At 36.9% G+C, this 19400-nt stretch overlaps 1 protein-coding gene and 1 long non-coding RNA gene across 15 annotated transcripts in view; one reads left to right on the plus strand and one right to left on the minus strand.

Annotated features, from left to right (window-relative positions):
* Window positions 1–19400, minus strand: part of LOC138325431 (single-stranded DNA-binding protein 3-like) — a 105193-nt gene that overhangs the window by 20945 nt on the left and 64848 nt on the right. For all 11 annotated transcript variants that reach the window (XM_069271100.1, XM_069271093.1, XM_069271095.1 and 8 more), the window contains 2 exons: window positions 15407–15484; window positions 14097–14148 (listed from right to left, as the gene is read on the minus strand). In XM_069271100.1, coding sequence (XP_069127201.1) covers window positions 14097–14148; window positions 15407–15484 — 130 coding nt within the window. The remainder of the gene's footprint in view (window positions 1–14096; window positions 14149–15406; window positions 15485–19400) is intronic.
* Window positions 1–19400, plus strand: part of LOC138325432 (uncharacterized) — a 36211-nt gene that overhangs the window by 3386 nt on the left and 13425 nt on the right. For 2 of the 4 annotated variants that reach the window (XR_011208780.1, XR_011208782.1), the window contains one exon: window positions 10078–10779. This is a non-coding gene — a long non-coding RNA (uncharacterized lncRNA). Of the gene's footprint in view, window positions 1–3376; window positions 4396–6724; window positions 8215–10077; window positions 10780–19400 lie in introns of those variants that run through there. The other 2 variants (XR_011208781.1, XR_011208783.1) reach the window with 2 other exon arrangements.

The following is a 19400-nucleotide window of genomic DNA, read 5'->3' on the forward strand; positions in this document are numbered from 1 at the left end:
AAGTTGTCAATAACAGCCCTGTAGGCCAAGTCCTCAGGAGGAAGTTTATAGTGTATCCCCTCCGTACATACAGATAAAGTTTTTATTCTGTCTTGTCACAAACACTTGGTACTGAAGTCTACTCCATTAACACTACAAACCGCCAGTGTCGTTGGGCAAGCCAAATATCTCTAGGCCTCACAATCACCGGGCAGCGGTCTTAGACAGGCACAAATCCCATTTTGGAAGTTTAGCAAATAATGCTGCTTTAATCTTAATTCGACAAATTGATGGTGATGTTTCATCCTTGTGGACTAACGTCCCTTGCCTTCCACTCCTAAGTCTAAAGACACGCAATAGTCATCCATCGTAGACTCTGGTGATAAAGGGACTTAAATATCAGCCTATAATTCTCCATGGGATGAGCTTCTTTTTATCTGTGCCTAACACAAGTTAGAACGTAAATGACTTACTTGCCTCAAAGCCAATATTTTCATAAGCAATTTCCCCCTGTCATTCCTGACAGTCTCCATCTCTCCCTTGATTATTTAACTACCCACAATGCAACTGGGCACTCGCTGCTTAGCTTGTCAAACAAAAAATAAAATAAAATAAAATCTCCAATTTGATAACTTTCATACAAATATTTCTGTCAATTTTGTTACTTACTAAGGATTTTTGAGAAAGTCATTCTAGATATATTTGTATCTTTGGGAGTTATTTATGAAAACTTTCAGAGATAGACATTATTACACTTGATTGAATATTCTCTCCTGAATCATCAATATCATTCTTTGTTAGCTTAACTCCCCAGACAATGGAACATTCCTTTGTATCGCTATCTAAACTCATTACCAGTAACACAAGATGGTGGCGTTTTTCACTAACTGTCAAAACCAGCCTTACCATTTCATGACCAACATGCAAATTAAACTCACATACTTTAATAAGGTTTTCAATTCCCAGCTTGGCAACTCCCATGTCTGTATACAAGGCATAAAAGTTTCTATCTTTGTAATAACATTCAAAGCCCCCTATCTCTCGGCACATTGTTGCATCGGCATTTTGCCTTGCCATAGCACTGAGGAATCTCTACCTTATCATCAAACGCAATTATTAAGAAATGATCCCAAACTGAACGGCATTAATGACAAGTAACTGGAATTTGTAAAAAGCCTGAAATTGGATTTTCAGAAATAATTTATATGATAATTAGGCCCTGATCAGACTGAAGTAGGAAACCTGGCCCCAGTAATCTAACTTTGTATTACCTTCATTGGCAGAGCTTTGAGCTACAATCTGATAAATTTAACATTCCTACAAGACACGAGCAGTTCTTTGATCAACAACGAAACAACAATTGGGAGAAAGACTGGCGGCTGATGAGCCACGCTTGTCATTCTTTGTAGCTAGCTTCTTTACCCAGCATACTAGACATTAGGCGAGTACTGCTGGCAATAAGACGAATAGCAAACATGGAGAATATCCGTCATGTCCTCCGAGTTTAATGGGTAGAAGGGCGGCATAAATCAAACATGCTTTTTCATGTGACAGCACAAAACTGATGATTCTCTTCAACGTTTCTCCAAAGCTCTGTGCATTCATCATGTTCCTCATTAATTCTCTATGGATTTAGCTATTCCGCAAACAACAATTCGACGGCTGATAATTACATCAGGCTTGTGTCATAAGCAATTGCGTAAGTATTCAATATCATACATCTAACATTATTACGTCTAATAGACATTTTGTTATCTATCATTTTCTATCGTTTTATAAAACACTTACAGGGATCAAAGATGTACAGCTCTTTCATGGTCACAAAGATTTTATCAAAATCATTTATTGCGTTTATAAAACATGAACTTGTTAAAAACTAGGTGAATTTCGTACCTGTACATTTGTGCCTGAACGTAAGAGCAATTGCCAGGCTCTTATCATATGTTTTACTGGATATGTACCTGATGTTTCTCATTATAAAGCTGTAAAAACATCGCATATTACAAAGTTCACTGGCACAATGCACAGTTTCCTAACTTTATAGTCTATTGTTTCCACATGATAAACCATAGGAGATATTACGAGTCTAGAGGAGATATTACGAGCCTAGTTTTGTTTTTTGTTTTGTTGTTGTTGTTTTGTTAATTACATAACTATATCAAGATGTTGCAAACATTAGCAAAATCTACTAATCATGCAAGTTGATTAAATTCTGCTACAGAACAAGATGACCTTTTGAGGAGAGTAATATAATAGCAGAGACAAAGTTCTGTAGTTCGATATAGAGTCTGCCAGGAGGACGGATTTTATTAGATTCACATAAAAGACCTGATGTTACCAGCTTGTCGGTGGGAGGTTAAATAAATTGAGTTTACATAACAACCACTATTACATCGATCTACAACAGCTTTTGTACTAGAAGCCGCTGACCCATCGACACAGATTGCAATTCCTCCAACACCTACTTGGTCCAGTGATGATTCTGCTTGATTGTCAAATCGCATGAATTGGTCTCGTCGAGAAGGACATCATAATGTGCAGCCTACCTCCACTGATATACAAATACGGCAAATCAATAATCTATATCTCTGTATAGATAAAAAGGATCTTTATCAACCCAGAACAAAGGCCTCATAGAATACTGACTCGTATGTGATTCTGACAATCCATCAAGGTTTCCAGATAACTTAGCTTACTTATCTAAAATGTCTATTGATGATGTATAATGAGGATATTTAAATCAAGAGTTGTCTCCCATTGAGGGACTACCTAATATTAACCTCCTTAAATGGAAGTTGTGATATCATGCTAACACATTGATGTTGTGATATCTATCGTGTCTGTAAGATTTAAATATCTTTCAGATTTAATATCTTTGGATCATTAATATCTGCATCCAACTGTTGGAGAAAGATTTTTTGTCATCCAGTAAAACGTGTATGCAATGCAAACATGAATGTGATACAGGACTCTTTTCACTGGTATATTACTACCGTAACATGAACTAATAGTCAGTGTGGTTATTAGATTTTCTAAGTGCTCTCAAATGCTCTCTTTTCAACTGTAATATATTTGCTCATTTTAACCAACAATAAGTTTTTGTACCCAGTGTCTCGTTTGTGTGACAGCAGTCTAATTTCAAATCAAAAGCATTTTTCACAGGATCGGTAGTGATCCTAAATCACCCGGTGTGAAAAAAATCCCCCAGTATGAATTACACTTTGACATAAAACCCCATTCAACAATCAGGCATCTCATGTTGTTCAGATAGGCTATTGGACAGCGGAAAAAAACCTCGCTCCGTTTTTCAAAGAAATAAACAAGATAAACATCAGATAAATTTCATGGCAGTAATAGGCTTATATTTGCAAGGCGATATGCAGCACTTGTAAGTTTCTCGGCATTATAGAGTCTGTGGCCAGGGAGAGAGGACCGTGTGATCATCAGGGAACCCTACCTTATCTGATAAAGGTTCCTTAGATAATAATTATCAATTCCGTGATATAAATACGGACCAGGAGAACAAGTCGAGCTGAGGGTCCCCCTGGATCAGTGCAGAGACGTACCTTTGATATAGGTGACAGAAACATATTTCATGCCTTCATAAACGTCAGTATGAACTCTACACCTTATTTAATCTTCCAGAAACCCTATGAATGATGAATGGCGACGATTTTTTTTCTAGATATTAAATATATTCTGTCGTATCTGAGATATGGGTGTGTATCGTGTGGTTAGGAGTAGGGAGCAGTAGATGTGATTAAGTGGTGAATTCCTCGTAGAACAGGTGCAGTGTGCTTCGACAGCTTCTAGGATGTAAAGTGTGGTGAGGAGGTGCGAAACAAACATTGTGTACAAGTTGATTTCATAAATGTCAATTTCAAACAAGATTTTGTCAAGTTGAGTGACATGTTGTTCATCATTTCACTAGGTCTACAGCAGGGAAATGTAGCTCACAGCTGAGTCATGAACAGGGCATGACTTGAAACTAAAATACTTTGAATTGATGACATCTGAAAGGACTCTAAATGTTGCGATGCTGAAGACTTACAGTGAATGTGTAATTCAAAAAGGGCTAGAAGTTCATACAATATCAATTTGTGCAATGATAGAAAGAGAAGGATTGGTTGACAAAGTGATAATTAGGAAAACAGCATGCATTAGTAACATCAGAGAAATCTACCACCGACTTCACACCTCCAGGAGACCACCCTGGTGAAACTAGCAACTCAGTGACAGCAGGCATGTCAAAGAATGCTCATCATTTTTTCCTGAATAAACTCAACTTTATCTAGCTTAACGACAGACAGGAATTATCTGTGACAAAACCTAATGGAAGAGAGGTTTCACATTCAGAGAGCTGGATTGTGTGTAAATGGAGCTGTCGGAAATTGGAGTTATAGAATGTTTCTCTAGGTATGTATGATATTTAGAGCTGTCTACTTTGATGCCAATTATTACTGTATTATCCTTCCCATGTGAATTTATATTCTATGAGCTTACAAGTTTCTCCTTCCTCGACAATGGCTCAATACAATATTCCTTATCATTATCACATAACATGATAAAAGTACTCCAACCAGAATACTTATAACTGAAAGTTATAAATAAACCTTTTTTAAAAATATTCAGAAATGTTGTACAGATTTTTTGACAGAAAAGTATAAAACGTCATCAACATACATCTTGAAGATATTTATTATTATAATGTATTAGTCATACAACAATAAATACAGAAATATGAAGACAAACTGTGGTGGGAACTTGTATAATAAAACAGATTTTAGTGGCTAATAGAAATAAAACTTGATCTTTTTGGCCTATGCCTAAAGATGATGGACAGTTTTAACATTTTATGGTGGATAGCAATGGGGGGGTTCTGTACATCCATCATAGAATGTGGCAGCAGTTATCAGAAGATTTGGATGTATTTATCAACAGTAGATAGGCCACAACTTACACTCAGATAAATACACCAACTTTAGGGCTACTGTAACTAGTCTTAATGTCCTCATAAAACAAGGGCAGACAATTCTCTCACACTAAAGGGCAGATAATCCTGTCTCATTCAAGGGCAGATAATTCAGTCACACTGAAGGATAGCCAAATCAGTTACACTCAAGCTGTTCAGTTAGGCATATGGACTGACTGACTATTCAGTTGCACTAAAGGGCAGACAATTCTGTTGCACGAGTCAGAAATTTCTGTCAGATGCTGAGGGAAAAGTTTTCTCTGGTTCTTTTTCAGTAACGCCTCACTATAAAATATGCAAGCAATTCCAGTATGCTTTGGGGTATACTATTCTGTTGATGTCAATGGACAGGCATTTTGTCCTGCTCAGGGGCAGACATGTTACAGCCACCACCCAATCAATTCCATTTGGGTATCCATCATTTGCCAGGCCTCCAATTCTGTCAGGAGTTGAGGCAATTAATACATCACTTACAGACACAAACAAAATTGCTGCATTCAAGAGATAATAAATGATAGCTATCTAACCCACCAGCCCTCTGGACCTGATTTGAACATATAATTGAATTCTGAGATGAGGCCATTCTACTAACTGATGAAAACATCTCTAAATGTGTCCCTCTACCATTTAGTATTCCTGTTGTGGTGTAAATCTTGCTACTAGTGTGTACGTTATAACAACTTCCCCCTAGCTACTTTCTCCCTTACACATTCCAGTTGTAATGACTCTTGTTTATGTATTTTGGTATTGATTATTTTCAAAATGTAAATTGATCCAATTAAACTGAGTGGAAGCAATTATCACGCAACAGGGCCAACACTCCAGGCTTTCAGAACAGGGAAAGCCCCCATTTTGCCGGATCTAGGCCTTCTAGGCTCTGTAGACTATATAGCCAAAGCTTCACAGCCGACCTTTCAAATAAGGAAAATCCTCAGAACCATATATATGAGAAACCATGTGCCATATGTCACCATTTTTAAAGTGATATGAACACAGTATTGGATTTTTGCTATACACAATTCCATTTCCAAAGTAATAGTTCCGATCCATTTCCCATGGCAGACATATTGAAGCTAGAATGTGACCTCTGATGGAGTAAAACTACACGCATGTCTGGCAAAACATTCAGGTTATCCTAAAAAATATGTCATTGGCTGGCATTACAGAATAGAGGTACACGGTTAGGAGCACAAATAATACATCTGTGACATTTGAGGATGGTGGGTTTTTACAAGCCTTTATCTGTGAACTACTATGTTAAATAGACTATCAGGTAATGTATTCTCACTGTCACTTTTTGACATAAAATAGCAGATTATTACTTTTTCCTTTTTTTTAAAGAAATGGGGATATTGATTAGTGAATTCCATATTAAATATTATTTCCCCATATGATTGATTCTAAAACTGGTAATTAGAGAGCTAACAATTTAAATGGATAAAATATCTTTCAAATGCAATTATGGTAAAATTTTGTGTATGGTTTTAGATCGTAAATATTTCTGGTAATTTACTTGGCACACAAATTGAGCATTCCCGCTGCACAGCTGGTAAATCATTTTAGGCAAAAACAATTAGCGGTAGTCGTTTTGTGCTTTCTAATTCTCGGGGCTATCCTTATCAGCCTACAACAAGTTTTAACCTTGCAGAAATCATTGGTAACCTGTTTTTATACATCTCTGATTATAGCCCTGCTGGCCAGACCGAATAATTGGGGAATAGCTAAGTGGGGACTTTACTGACAAGCTTATTAAGCGTGGCTAACTCCTTGTAGGTTTTTGAACCGATGTCATTAGATGTCTAACAGATTAAAACTTCAAAGCCATCTCCAAGTATGATTGGTATTGTGCAGGCCCCAATAATGTATAGCCATGCCTGTGAGGCCCTGATAATGTGCAAGTGTCAAGTGTCATGAAACATATATGGCTTGGGTCCTTCAGTCGGCAGGAATTATTAGTAATAAAAAAGCGAATCATTACCGCAGTACAGAATATGGTTCAAATGTGTAATGAATGAGATTTAGAGGTTGGTGTTTTGCATGCTGAAACGTGGCAACCTGACAGCTAGTATGGGAGAATTGGAGCACGAGATCAAACACTGCTGACTATGGATGGGGAACTGATCACATGTCGCTGTACAAAAACCCCAGAGTCTGGGCCAATATTGAATGGTTTGTATTATTCCAACAATAACGCTACAGTAAAACTGATTACACTGGAAAGTGGCAGGCGGCAAAAATCAGCAGCTTGTACACCTGAAGGGCTCTAATGCATTAAACTGCCACTGCTTGATAGAGTTGTTTTTAACCTACAGTGAATATGTGATGTGTTGGGCAGAAACGGAGCAGCACTTATTATTGAGTGAGTCTTTGAAACCCGGCAGGCACTGGAGAGGGCAACATCATAGACATGTACGACAAGCACCTGTTCTGTGGGAGAGCTGTTGGGAGGGTCACAGCAAATCGGGAGAGGGCAGTGATTGGATACTTCCCTCCTCGCCAGTCTCCATTAACACTTGACTGACTTGGGAACTTCCTCCAATATTCCCGACTGGTGCTGGATACAAACATGATGTATGACTTGTGAAACCTGCAGATGGGGGATATCCACGGAGAAGCCATATATACACTGGCTCAGTACTGGACATTAGGGTTTATCATACAGTGGCATAATAACTCCAGCTTAGCTAGCCAGGACTTTCCACAGGACTTCTGGTCGCTGATTGATACCATTCCTTATGTCGTGGTTACACCATGCTGGCAATGTCATTTGTCTCCTGTGATTTTTCACCAGGAAAATCTACAGAATACTTGTCATGGGCTTACACACACTGACAGCCACTGAAAGGAATCCAATGTCAACATTAGCTGATGTTTTTATTGGCCTCCTTTACTGAAGAGTTCTCAAGAGGGGGTAGACTAGCCTTGGCGTGCTGATACCATGCAGAGACAGATAGCTAGCAATGTAATTTGTTCCACAAAAACCATCTAATGGAGGTAGATTTTGGAGGAAGTTATCAATAGGGAAGGTCAGTGTACTTTAATATCCTAAAGAGAGTCTAATGACTTGTGAGGAGTCAAATCAATCTCCCCTGGACACTTGTCAACGTAACAGATACTCTGTCTCTAATGAGAGTAGTTGTATTAATCTACTGTAAATACCAACTAAAGGACTATACAGCTTCACAACAAACTATTCATGGAAATATGATTTTACCAACAGGATCTATTACTATTCAGTTTCAACAAATTTACTCAAGGCACATGTAAGTAATATCCATCTTCTGTATTTTGTTATCTTTATAGCGTTGTTTATGCATCACATCTTATCATCTATGAAGGACACTCCTGGAGTTGGTGGAGGGTGAGGAAAGCCTGAGTAACCCGAAAAAACCACCAACCTAGGGCCTTTATACCTTAAACAGTTGTATGTTATTATAAGCCACCTTCCTGAGAAACATGAAATAATGTGTAGATTTTCACTAAATGGCTAAATACAATAAAGCATGTCCGATTTCAATTTGATTTATTTGACATGTGCTAGCCATATGTTACATGTACTCATTGCTTGTTGTCATGACAGACGGCAGTAGAAGATAAACAATAGATTAAACTCAGGCAATTTGAAACCAGGAAATTACACATACATACAAACATGCTTGGTGCAGAACAGATTATCTGTGAAAGATTATGAAAACGGTATCAAGCTCAAAGCCATTTTAATAGATAATTAAATGCGAGATGTGATAGATGAAATATTAGCCATCCTTTTAGTTACTGATGAAAGGCACTAATGATTTGAGCATTTACATTTATATAGGTTGGTATAGATTTTGTCTATAGGCCACAAAATAAAGAGCCAGTACAATATTTGTGATTGAATCCTACCAGTAACATACAAACATGTGACAAGCATTTTTATTTCATAGTGAGTTAGAAATTTCCTAGTAACACAGGCAATTCTAACTTCTACATGTTGAAGAAACACAATTATGTATGAAGGTTCAGCTAAATTTGAAATTTCTCTCATATTAATTTTTTTTCTAAACTGATGTACATAATACCATACAACTACACATTTGTAATGAGATTTATCATTGGTAATATTTAACACAAAAACATTTTAGTCTACGCATTTATAACAAACATTCTACAATTTCATTTGCCTGATGCATATGAAACACAAATATACAGTATAATCACATATTAGGTAGAGTTTATATTCCCCAACATAATGATTAAAGTAAAGCTTACTCAGTGGATAATCTCCAGTGTCGTATACAATGGTAAAGTATAGCTGTCATCTATATAATGAGAGTAATTTGTGTATATCATGTGTGTGTATTACCAACAGTAACACAAGTTTCCCCCAATGGGAAACGGCAAAGGCCTTTATCAAATACTGATACAGTTACTGTCTATGAATGAGACTCGGAGAATCAGTTTATTTTCTTTGGAAAGGTAATTATCTGTGCGGTTAATATTCATAACAGTATAGCAGAGAGTAGATGGCTTGTCTGGGGTTTCAGTAAGGGATCGCTGTCTATAATAGCATACAGATACTATCTTTCCTCTGTTTTTTTTCCTTCTATCAAATCAAAGACATTGGAACCTAGTCTATATAGAAATCATGTTATTTGGTTTCCTATGTAATAACTATATTTTTTATTCTGTTTGCCTGGAATTTGGTTTGCTCTACAACAATGATTGATTTCCACTTCATTTATATTTTGTGTTGATCTGATAGGTAATTTATTACAGTGATAGAGTATTGGATTTTTTTTAATTAGTTCTACGCTTTTCTTTTTACATTTTCCCCACGCATCTAGATCTTTTCTTATGTAGATTCATCTCTATGTTCTTTGTTGCGTTACATGTCCTTTGAGATCTGAGGTCATGTCCTCTGACCCAGTAAGGTTGTGTTAACGAGTCCAAGGTTAACTGTACTACTACTGGACTGACAAGCAGACAGGTAACGGGCATGGTCTGCTCCACTCTGCTGGGCTTGCTGTCCGACGCTGTACTACATATAGACACACAAGTTACACGGTCAATTCTCCTAACAAGTCCAAATGAAGGAGCTTGACAATGTAGCATCTCTATAGCCTTCATATTTTATATATTTTCAGGAAGCAGAAGTCATCACTTACAGACCAAGCAGACATGTGGATAACTTCTTAGCCTAAACTGTAGGGCAGTCAGAAACAGCAGCACCGGATAAGGAAACAGTGGTACCCTACATGGGGTATGTGGTACCGTTATCGTGTTTTTGTGGTACAGTGGAGGGATTTACCTGGCTGATACACCTGTAATTGTGTTTACCTACAGAATGATATCCTAATAGAGGTATTACCTGTGGAGTGAATCACTAGAGATAAGTGTAATACCTGTGAATGATACAACGGTGGGAATTAGAATACACCTGGATACACACTAATGAGTGGTACTCATTGAGTTACACCTGGAATTTACCTTAAACCATGCAAAGTACCTGTGGAGTTTCACCTAGAAATAACCTATGGAGATATATAAACCTGAGGATATCATACCTGAAGGTACATCTATTAACGATGTTGACAATTCACCATCTAGGATAAGGTTTTTTGACAGGTACAATACCTGTATCTTCACCTGATGATGGATACCATCCGAGTAATTAGTGTCTGAGGAAGGTGTTTATTATCATTCCTATCAGTTTTGTGGAGGCATATATATATGTGAATAGTGATAAGGTGTGCTGTTTATATAAAATCATAGTTCTGTGTTTCCGACCAGACAGGAATAGGGGAGTTATAAGCATCAGGAAAGCCTTCTTACAATCTCAAAATAAGGTAAGGATAAACCCCTTTTTTCTCTTGATATTACAACCTTAAAAATTGGTCTCTAATAAAAGTAATGATACATCCAAAGGAGTGGTTTTGCTAACATATCTCTCCCTGAGGTTAACATGTCTTTCTTTTCCTACTGCTAATATCAAGCAGAGGATGAGATCACACATGCAATGTCTTGGACAAAACAAAGTTGACACAGAAAGTCCATAACACTTTGGCCAAAACACATTAGTGATACAAGAGGTTAGGCTTGTAGTGGCTCTAAAAGGCTTCGTCCGTTCTTTGCTTATTGCTCCAGTATCATTTCATACTGTACGCCATCAAAGCACTTCCTGCACATTAATCAATCCTCTACCAACAGTTGGTAGTTCAATACAGTGAGAAAAAATATCAAAGAAGTCTTTTTTTTACATGCAACCACTCGGACTTGTGTGCAGTTAGATATACACTACTGTCTCAAGTGATCAAAAGGAATGGCAGATAAAGTGATAGTACTACAAAAACGGAGCATCACACTCACAGCTAGGCCTTTTATTGTCTTCTATACGAACTTAGCTCACGTTCCACGCCAACGATAAAATTCAATAATGATTATTTTAATATCAAGTTGTTAAGATTTATTCCATAATAATTGCCACGTCCCTGATGAATATGGCGCGGTCGTGTTTTTGTTATGCCAGTCATGTTCAACGTACAACTGATTTCATTTGTGACTTCATTAGTGCATGACAATGATAGCTCCTCCTGATAATCGGAATGACTTTTAAAACAGGATATGTGCTTCCTAGTTGAGCTTTTACATTTTCTCTTTTGCCTCTGTAGTTTAGACGCGGTTTTATCGGTTGTTGTCATTAGGCTTTAATCTACTCCTCATGTATATATTTTTTCCAGTCTCATCATCAATACCACTTTGGCGCCCTACTATGTATAGATATTGGCATGCAGGCCTTGTACGCAAATAATCATGTATCAATATTTATGTGCATGGATCTCGTGTCAAATTTTACTATGATATTGAAAGTCTGCTTTGGTGGGAGTTTCTATTGATACTAATGCAAATATATTTTCAGTCTTCCATTACCAAGGCTAATAAATCCAGCTGATATCAGGTCGATTTATATACATCTGTCTTTGAGGAATATCGGATATTAGTTTTTTGACTGGTGATATACAACAAGAAGAATGCTATTGCATTCTAAGTGTATATGCTATTATTTGGTTCCCCATTATACTAAATAATTAAATGTTCAGGACTTGTACACCGAGAATGAGAGAGTTAACCAGCATAATTATTGATATTTACCCCACAAAAAGTGTTCCAAATATCCAGTTGGTGGTCCCCAGAAGTTTTTTTTATCTTGCTGCTGAATACTTAAGTACCCACACACTTCTCAGCTCTATTGATCCCCTAGTCCATATCTAGGTGATAAGCGCTCTTGAATGAAAACACGGGATAGCACTATCAATTTCAATCCCCAAGCCAAATCATAACTTCAATCAGTGTTCTATACAACTATCACATCACAGCCAGGTTTTTTTTAATGAGTTCATGAAATTTGAAAATGACAAACTGTCTTGAAGTCGACTGAACTTGAAAGCTGAATCAATATACAAGGATAAGTGGCTATCTTCAACGTTCTGTCCCTCTCTATATGTGTGTATCAATCAATGATTCTATGGCTTGTGTTCTTGGCATTCCTTAGTACACTGGAGTCCGTCATTTTTAAATTATCAATTGCTTTTATAATCGTTGTACATGCCAGGAGCCAGAATTGAGCCTGATTACAGGATACCGATATTGTCTTGTGACTTGGAGCTGTCACCGTTAGAGACCCCCTCCTTCGACAGTCCAATTCCTCTTCTTGGGAAAAATCTATTGGGTTTCCATACAAGACAGCATGTAGAGGGAGCCAGCAATCGTTTTGATTAATGAACGCTCTATTTTCCTCCTGACAGCCCTATTTCAAGCCTGATCGGCAATAAATGCTTTCAATAATGGTTGCTCCAAAGAATCAACAGTAGATATGTAAAAATAATGGGGGATTTGCTCTGCTATCTATACACTTGTGTGTTGGCCATGGCTTCAGGCAGGGCGATACTGCCAGACCTACAGGGAGGAAGGACGGCAGATTACTTTAACCTTCGGGAAGGAGGATGGCTGCCTGGCACAGCTGCTGATGATGTTATACAAAACGTTTTTGTGGTAGTTAGATGATGTGCATAATGTCATCATTTGTTGAGTGTGGTACTTCAGTCCTTCTGGTTTCCAGTCTGTTGTATTTCAGGTTAAAACATTGTCAGGCCATATGCTTCTCTCTGCCAAATAGCTAATGGTATTTCCATCAACCATGGAAACAGCTATGGAGAAACGGTTTGCAAGGTAGGACTGCTTTATTTTCATCTTACTTATTTTTTTGGACAAACATTCATTAGAGTTATGGGTAGGTGACATTGTGTATTTACAATTTTGACAGCAAATCCCAATATTTTACTCTGTCTCTCTCTCTCTCTCTCTCTTTTTTTGTTTTTTTTTGTTCTTACATTTTTTCTTAAAGAAAACAATTTGCACCACATCAACTATATATAAATGTTCTACGTATGTCAGTCATTACTTTGTAATTGATCTTGCTTTGAGAAACATTGAAGCAGCTATGTTCCTTACACCAATTAACTGGTCATTATCTCTGGTCTCTCGCTGATATACCTGATCAATTTCTCGTCTGTATAAATTGTGTTGACCGTAATCTACCTGAGGGACACTCAAAGGGCCCCGCCATTCTGGGGAAGTGGTGAAATCCCTACTGTGCAACTATCTCCATTAACATTCCTTGTATGACAACCAGGAGCCTAAAACATCCAACAACCTCGACCATTCATGAAAGTAGCTCAGAGGCTTAGGAATGCTTCATTAGGCCTTGCAAGTGTCCCTTGAAGAAATGTGTTTGAAGTTTTTCTGTGAAAGTCCATTAGCAGGCCGCAAAGTTCTCCTAATAATATTTACTAAGCTCCTTGTGTACAATTTTAACTTGCTGAGAAAACACACAACAACATTCACAAAGCTGTATGAGAGTTAGGTGACCTTGGTGTTTGACCTTGAGGATTCTTGCAGATCACTACTATCAATATTGGGGCTTTACTCTAATCCCACAGGAAGTTGTACAAGTCTGTTGTAAAAGGTTTTCTGATACATTACGGATTGTCAATAGACGACACCATCAGCATGCAATTCGACAATCTTAGTGTTTTTATTGGCCGTAGGAATGAGGTCACAACATAATGAAAAGTTACAGAGGTTAAAGGTTATAAAGGTCACCTACCTGGTCTGGGCTCCATGCTGTTCCCCATTGGCATCTGTCCTGTGCCGCTATTCTGTAATGTACAAGCATAATGTTAGTCTGGAATTCAACATTAATTGGAGATCTATGGAATTTTTCTTACATTCAGGATCAGGAAAATTTGAATGGTAAGGCATTTTGATTGATTACATTTCTTTTATATATTACACATGTTCTTTACTTCAAACTTAACTGTGATGTTGAATTACCTTGGGTTTTGAAAGGCAATGATATGGTGATTTTACTAGCTATTGCAACGAGATATATAAAATTTCATGGACTTTATAGGATGCATTCTAGTGGTGATGTCATATAACGAAACTTAAAATCATTACTTAATCAATATGCTGACAAATGCCACATCTAGTCCTTTTATCATTATAAACATTGTCTATTTTCACTTCACAGGTCCAGAGATAATATAACAAGCTTGAAGGCTTGATATAACTCTCTACCTGTAATACCTATTAATTCAGTTTCCATGTAATTTCATATTTATACCATACATGTCCATCTGTCATGTCCTGTTTGTACACAAGCGGTAATTGACCATTAGATGCGGTATTGAATATGCCAGTCAGTCAAGTCATATTAATTTATACTGTTAATGAGATGGGACTTAGCTGGGACGTAGGTGGGATGTATTTTCACTACACGTCTTAGGTGGTTGATCAGAATAACTTTTTAGGCAATATACATGTTATTTGAGTTGTCCCCGTTATTGCAATGCTTCTGTTGGGTATAGTCTCTGTCTAGTCCATTGAAGTTTTCCCATAGAAAGGTTGGCTATGATCACCTGACGTTTAATCATGCCATATCAGAGCATCTTTTCATCTAGATAACAATAACTATTATTTTTCTGTATACCTGACTTGAGGATTTTCTTATCTACCATGTTTTTTAATTGTATCTTTGGGATTAATTTTCAAGGTCAACATAATCTGATTCATCTGGAAAGCCATTTTTCTAATTTCCAGTGGGTTTCTGATTTCAGTGAATTCTGATTTAATGTTTTCTGGGTGTATGATCATAAAGAAAGGAATGAGCGAGAGGATATGATGTATAATTAATGACAGCTAAGGGAATAATACAAAGGTATTCGCAGTCAATTACCATATTAGATGATCCAACCAATTAAAGTATTCTTTCTTCCTTTTTATTTAATGCTTTCTGAAACATGTGTTAATATCAAACCTTCAGTATTACTGTTAGAAGATTTTTTTTTCAAAATCTTTGTAACTTTTGTTGTATAATTTTAATGAGGGTAATTTTTTCGGCAATATTTAACTTACATTGAAATCTACTTGATTAGGTAATCGCACTGACCCGGGACCTCGCGGACCACCTGGATATCTCGGTGACATAAACGGCTGAAAATATAAAATAACTTCATAAAATACCTATCAGTGACATCATATCATTGCACTTGGAAAAATTCCACCTGGCATTTCAGTAGGTAGAAAAATTCATTTAATTACGCTGTAAATCACGTAAATGTAAATTCTACGTGATAGCCTAAGTACTGTCTTCGGATATAAAACAATTATATTCTCCTAACGCTGAAATGATGAACAAAGAATACGACAAATATTAGCATTTTTAAAGCATTAGCATACAAATGCTTGTAATGAAATTACTGACAAAAGCACACCAAAAACACATAAATCATTTGACATGCCTTCATATAGATGTTTTACATAACAATTTTTTTAAAAGCGTCTCAGCATTTTGGTCCCACAATACTAACATCAAAACTGATCACCATGAAATATGAATACATCAATGACATTAAAAAGTGTAAAATAAATAAATAACGCATCCATCAAATTTCTGTGACAAGTCTGTGAACAAACATGTAACTGTATTGACTTCTTATGTATTTTAATGTCGACCAGATCTGCATGCATCGGTATGCAGACAAGTTATTCTTCATTTTCGTCTTTGTTCTACATGAATGCCAAAAGGTCAATTCAATCATGCAAATACTTGTAAATTAATTACAATCTATGGTTGATTGATTCCAACTGGAAATTTTATAATCTTGTCTCTAACTGGTTCAACAACAACTTAACATACAATATACTTTGTATCAAGCTGCATAAGAAACTTAATTGAAGGCTTTAAGCAAACAGTCTATAAATATTCAATCTTTTTTGTAACCACTTTTGAACTTCACAAAAGTTTGTATAGAGGCATATTAGGTAGAGAATTCTAATCATAAACATGCATTTTTCATGTGGTGAAATGTTTTTGGAATGAATTTCATGAATACAGTTTCATAGCATAGTAAATACCAACCACTTCAGGAGCAATGTTCTGAAAATTTTGGCACAGCAGAAATATAATAAAGATGGAGTCGACACTGTAATGGAAAATAAATACAATTATTCTGTAATTACCTCAGCACATTCTGACAGTAATTACTAAGTTTTTTCTAAACAGCATGCTGCCATGTTTCTTTCTTCTATAAGGTCTGTCACTGACAGAAGTCATCCCAATCTAAAGCTTTTCACATGGCTCGTTCTTTCAATTTATCATTTTATCAATCTTGGTTCCATGGACTCTTAGTTTCTAATTCTTGTCACAGTGACTCTTGAATGATACCAGATGCTGTTTTCTTTATTCATTTGAGGATTTTCACAAAAAATCTCTTTTCAAACCTCCTGTACTGGGAATTTGTGTAATCCGTCAAATCCTGATCCAAGCTTTTTGTGAAGAAACATGTAGGTTGCTTAACGACCAGCATGACTACTTCTCATCCTGTACAAGGAAAGACTTTGCTATCAAATAATGATTTGAACTTTGGATGGGAAGTATCTCATCATGTGTGTATCAGTACATTTTCTTTAATGGTAGCCTTGCAGCCAGTCTCTTGGGACAAGAATATAAGGTATAATACAGTTCTCTCATGACTATGTGACCTTTGACCTGTTTATCAGGACGACTGCCATTCCCTACTCTATCATTTTAATACTCCACTTTCCACTCCATGCACCAGTAAAACAAAGAACATAAAGTTGTTTCAGAAAGTGCTGCCATCATCTTGGTTTCCTGTCAGGAAGCCATTGACTTTCTATTTGCTATGTCTCCCCTTACTCAGTTTGTCTGTATGGCACAACCCGCAATGTGGCCATAACCCAAACCGTCATGGCTGCCCATAGCACTTTCCGAGCCATGAAACAGCTTCAGCATGACAGTAGTTAATCTAGCCAGTCCAAACTTTGTCCCCTGTAAGTTCTCCGTCATTGGACCATTAAATTGTCAACTCCCCGGTGATGTAACATAGACAGCTCCAGGACTTAATTGTACTCCCAAGAGAGGAGACTTCTTATCCGAGCTGTCCAGTGCCAACAGTCGTCACATTTGATCAACTAATTTCCCATTTTTTTGTTTCAGGTTTCTCTCAAAGGAATCGTCTCATCATAACGATACTCATTGTCATAATCTAAAAGGCTTGTACTTTCTTTATGAATTTGTCAAAGCATTCTAATCCTATGTTATATTTTCAGACATATATTTTGTCTAGGCTGTGCCAAAAACAAATTTCTCTGTTTGAATGCAAAGAAAGAACAATAAAAAACATTTTCTTGATTGAATGATTAATCCCATAATGGCTGGTCCATATGGAAATCTAATCACCTTTCAACTTGATTACTCACAAATCCCCCCCCCCCCCCCCTTCAACACTTTTTGGTCCAAATGGAAATCTAATCACCTTTCAACTTGATTACATACAAATCCCCCCCCTTCAACCCTTTTTTCTTTTTCTTTCTTTCCAGTATTTTATTGGAAATTTCCTATATATTGGTAAGAATGAATCTTGCAGTATCATTCAAAGTACTGATAATGAGCATCTAATAATTTCATTTCTTCACACATTTTACCAATAACCAATGCAGGCTTATAACTTCATTCCTTGGCCCCCATTTGGCAATACAGACTTCCTTAATTCATTAAAAGCGCAGCAATGGAAATGAGTCGGTAAAAACAACTTCACAGGAAATGTGGAGGTGCTCTGATTAAAAGCTAGTAAAACTAGATGTTTTCTCGAAAATGGAGATCATTACCATCAAGATATGTAATAGGTTTGGAAGTAGCACCAGTAACATGCACATGTAATTACGGCCAAACATACATGGAACACCTCAATCCCAATGGAGACGGGGGAAACTCCAAGTGCATACAACACAGAACGGTTTGTTTGATCAAGTGTTCCCCATCAACGTCGGGGTTAAATACAAGCCTTAAAACAGTTCTATCGGAAACAAACACTGCATCCTATTTAAATCAAGTTGAGCGGTTCAGTTAGAACTGCATTCTCTACTTGTCACAAGTAACACCGCTGTAGGAAGTGTTTTTCACTTAATTCATTAACAGAAGTATTGCTACAGAAACTTTGATGTTCTCTCTATTCATTCATCAAATGCAGTACTTTAGTTTGAAGATTATGAATCATTAGCATATTTATCATTATGGGAATATTTTCAGCTATAATTTTACTTTATTCCCCGCACCCTTCAAGGGATGTTTTTTTTTTTTTTATATGTTCCAATGTGTTCAAAAATATGTCTGTAGAAATTGCTGCTTGTTATGCATTCCATCTGTTCAAAATGACTAGGAAGGATGCTATCAATCAGCCTCTGTTTTAAATGAAGGTGAAATTTAACACTAGATTAAACTGGTTATTAGATATCCATGTATTAGCAGACTTTAAAAGCAGGGTGCGATTTTGCATGGCGATAATATCAGTGATTCTGACAGACAAATGCCAGGACAGCCAGATCCTGGGGAGATTTCCGAGTTAGCAGTCTACCCAGTTCCCCTATGCTGATTTATATAGGTTATGGGCTTGTTGTTTCCTTCAGATTTTGCAATCAGGAAACTAGAAACCAATATCAGTCTTGTTGTTCTCCCAACTCAATTAATAGAACATCCCTGGAATCACTATTTGCTGGATTCTGGCTAATACACTGCAGCTGCCCTACACTTTCTGAAGCCTGATATTTTCTTCATTACCAATCTGCAAAATGGTGATAAATCTAAAAGCTTTCCGACATTCTTAAGAGGATTTTTGTCTCAATTCTTCAATCAAAAGAGAAGAGGTATTTTCTCTAGCGAGAAATGCATTTCTGTCAGCATGTACGAATTTGACATATGTTAATCTATATCGCCAATGCTCTTGTATCCTATAGGATTCTGACTGTGTCTAACAAGTGTTGCTTTTCTGATTGATGACCAGCCTCTTTACAAAATTGCTGAAGCCTTCATGACTTTGACTCCTTAATA

This window comes from Argopecten irradians, chromosome 6, assembly GCF_041381155.1.
Source record: "Argopecten irradians isolate NY chromosome 6, Ai_NY, whole genome shotgun sequence".
Lineage (NCBI taxonomy): Eukaryota > Metazoa > Mollusca > Bivalvia > Pectinida > Pectinidae > Argopecten > Argopecten irradians.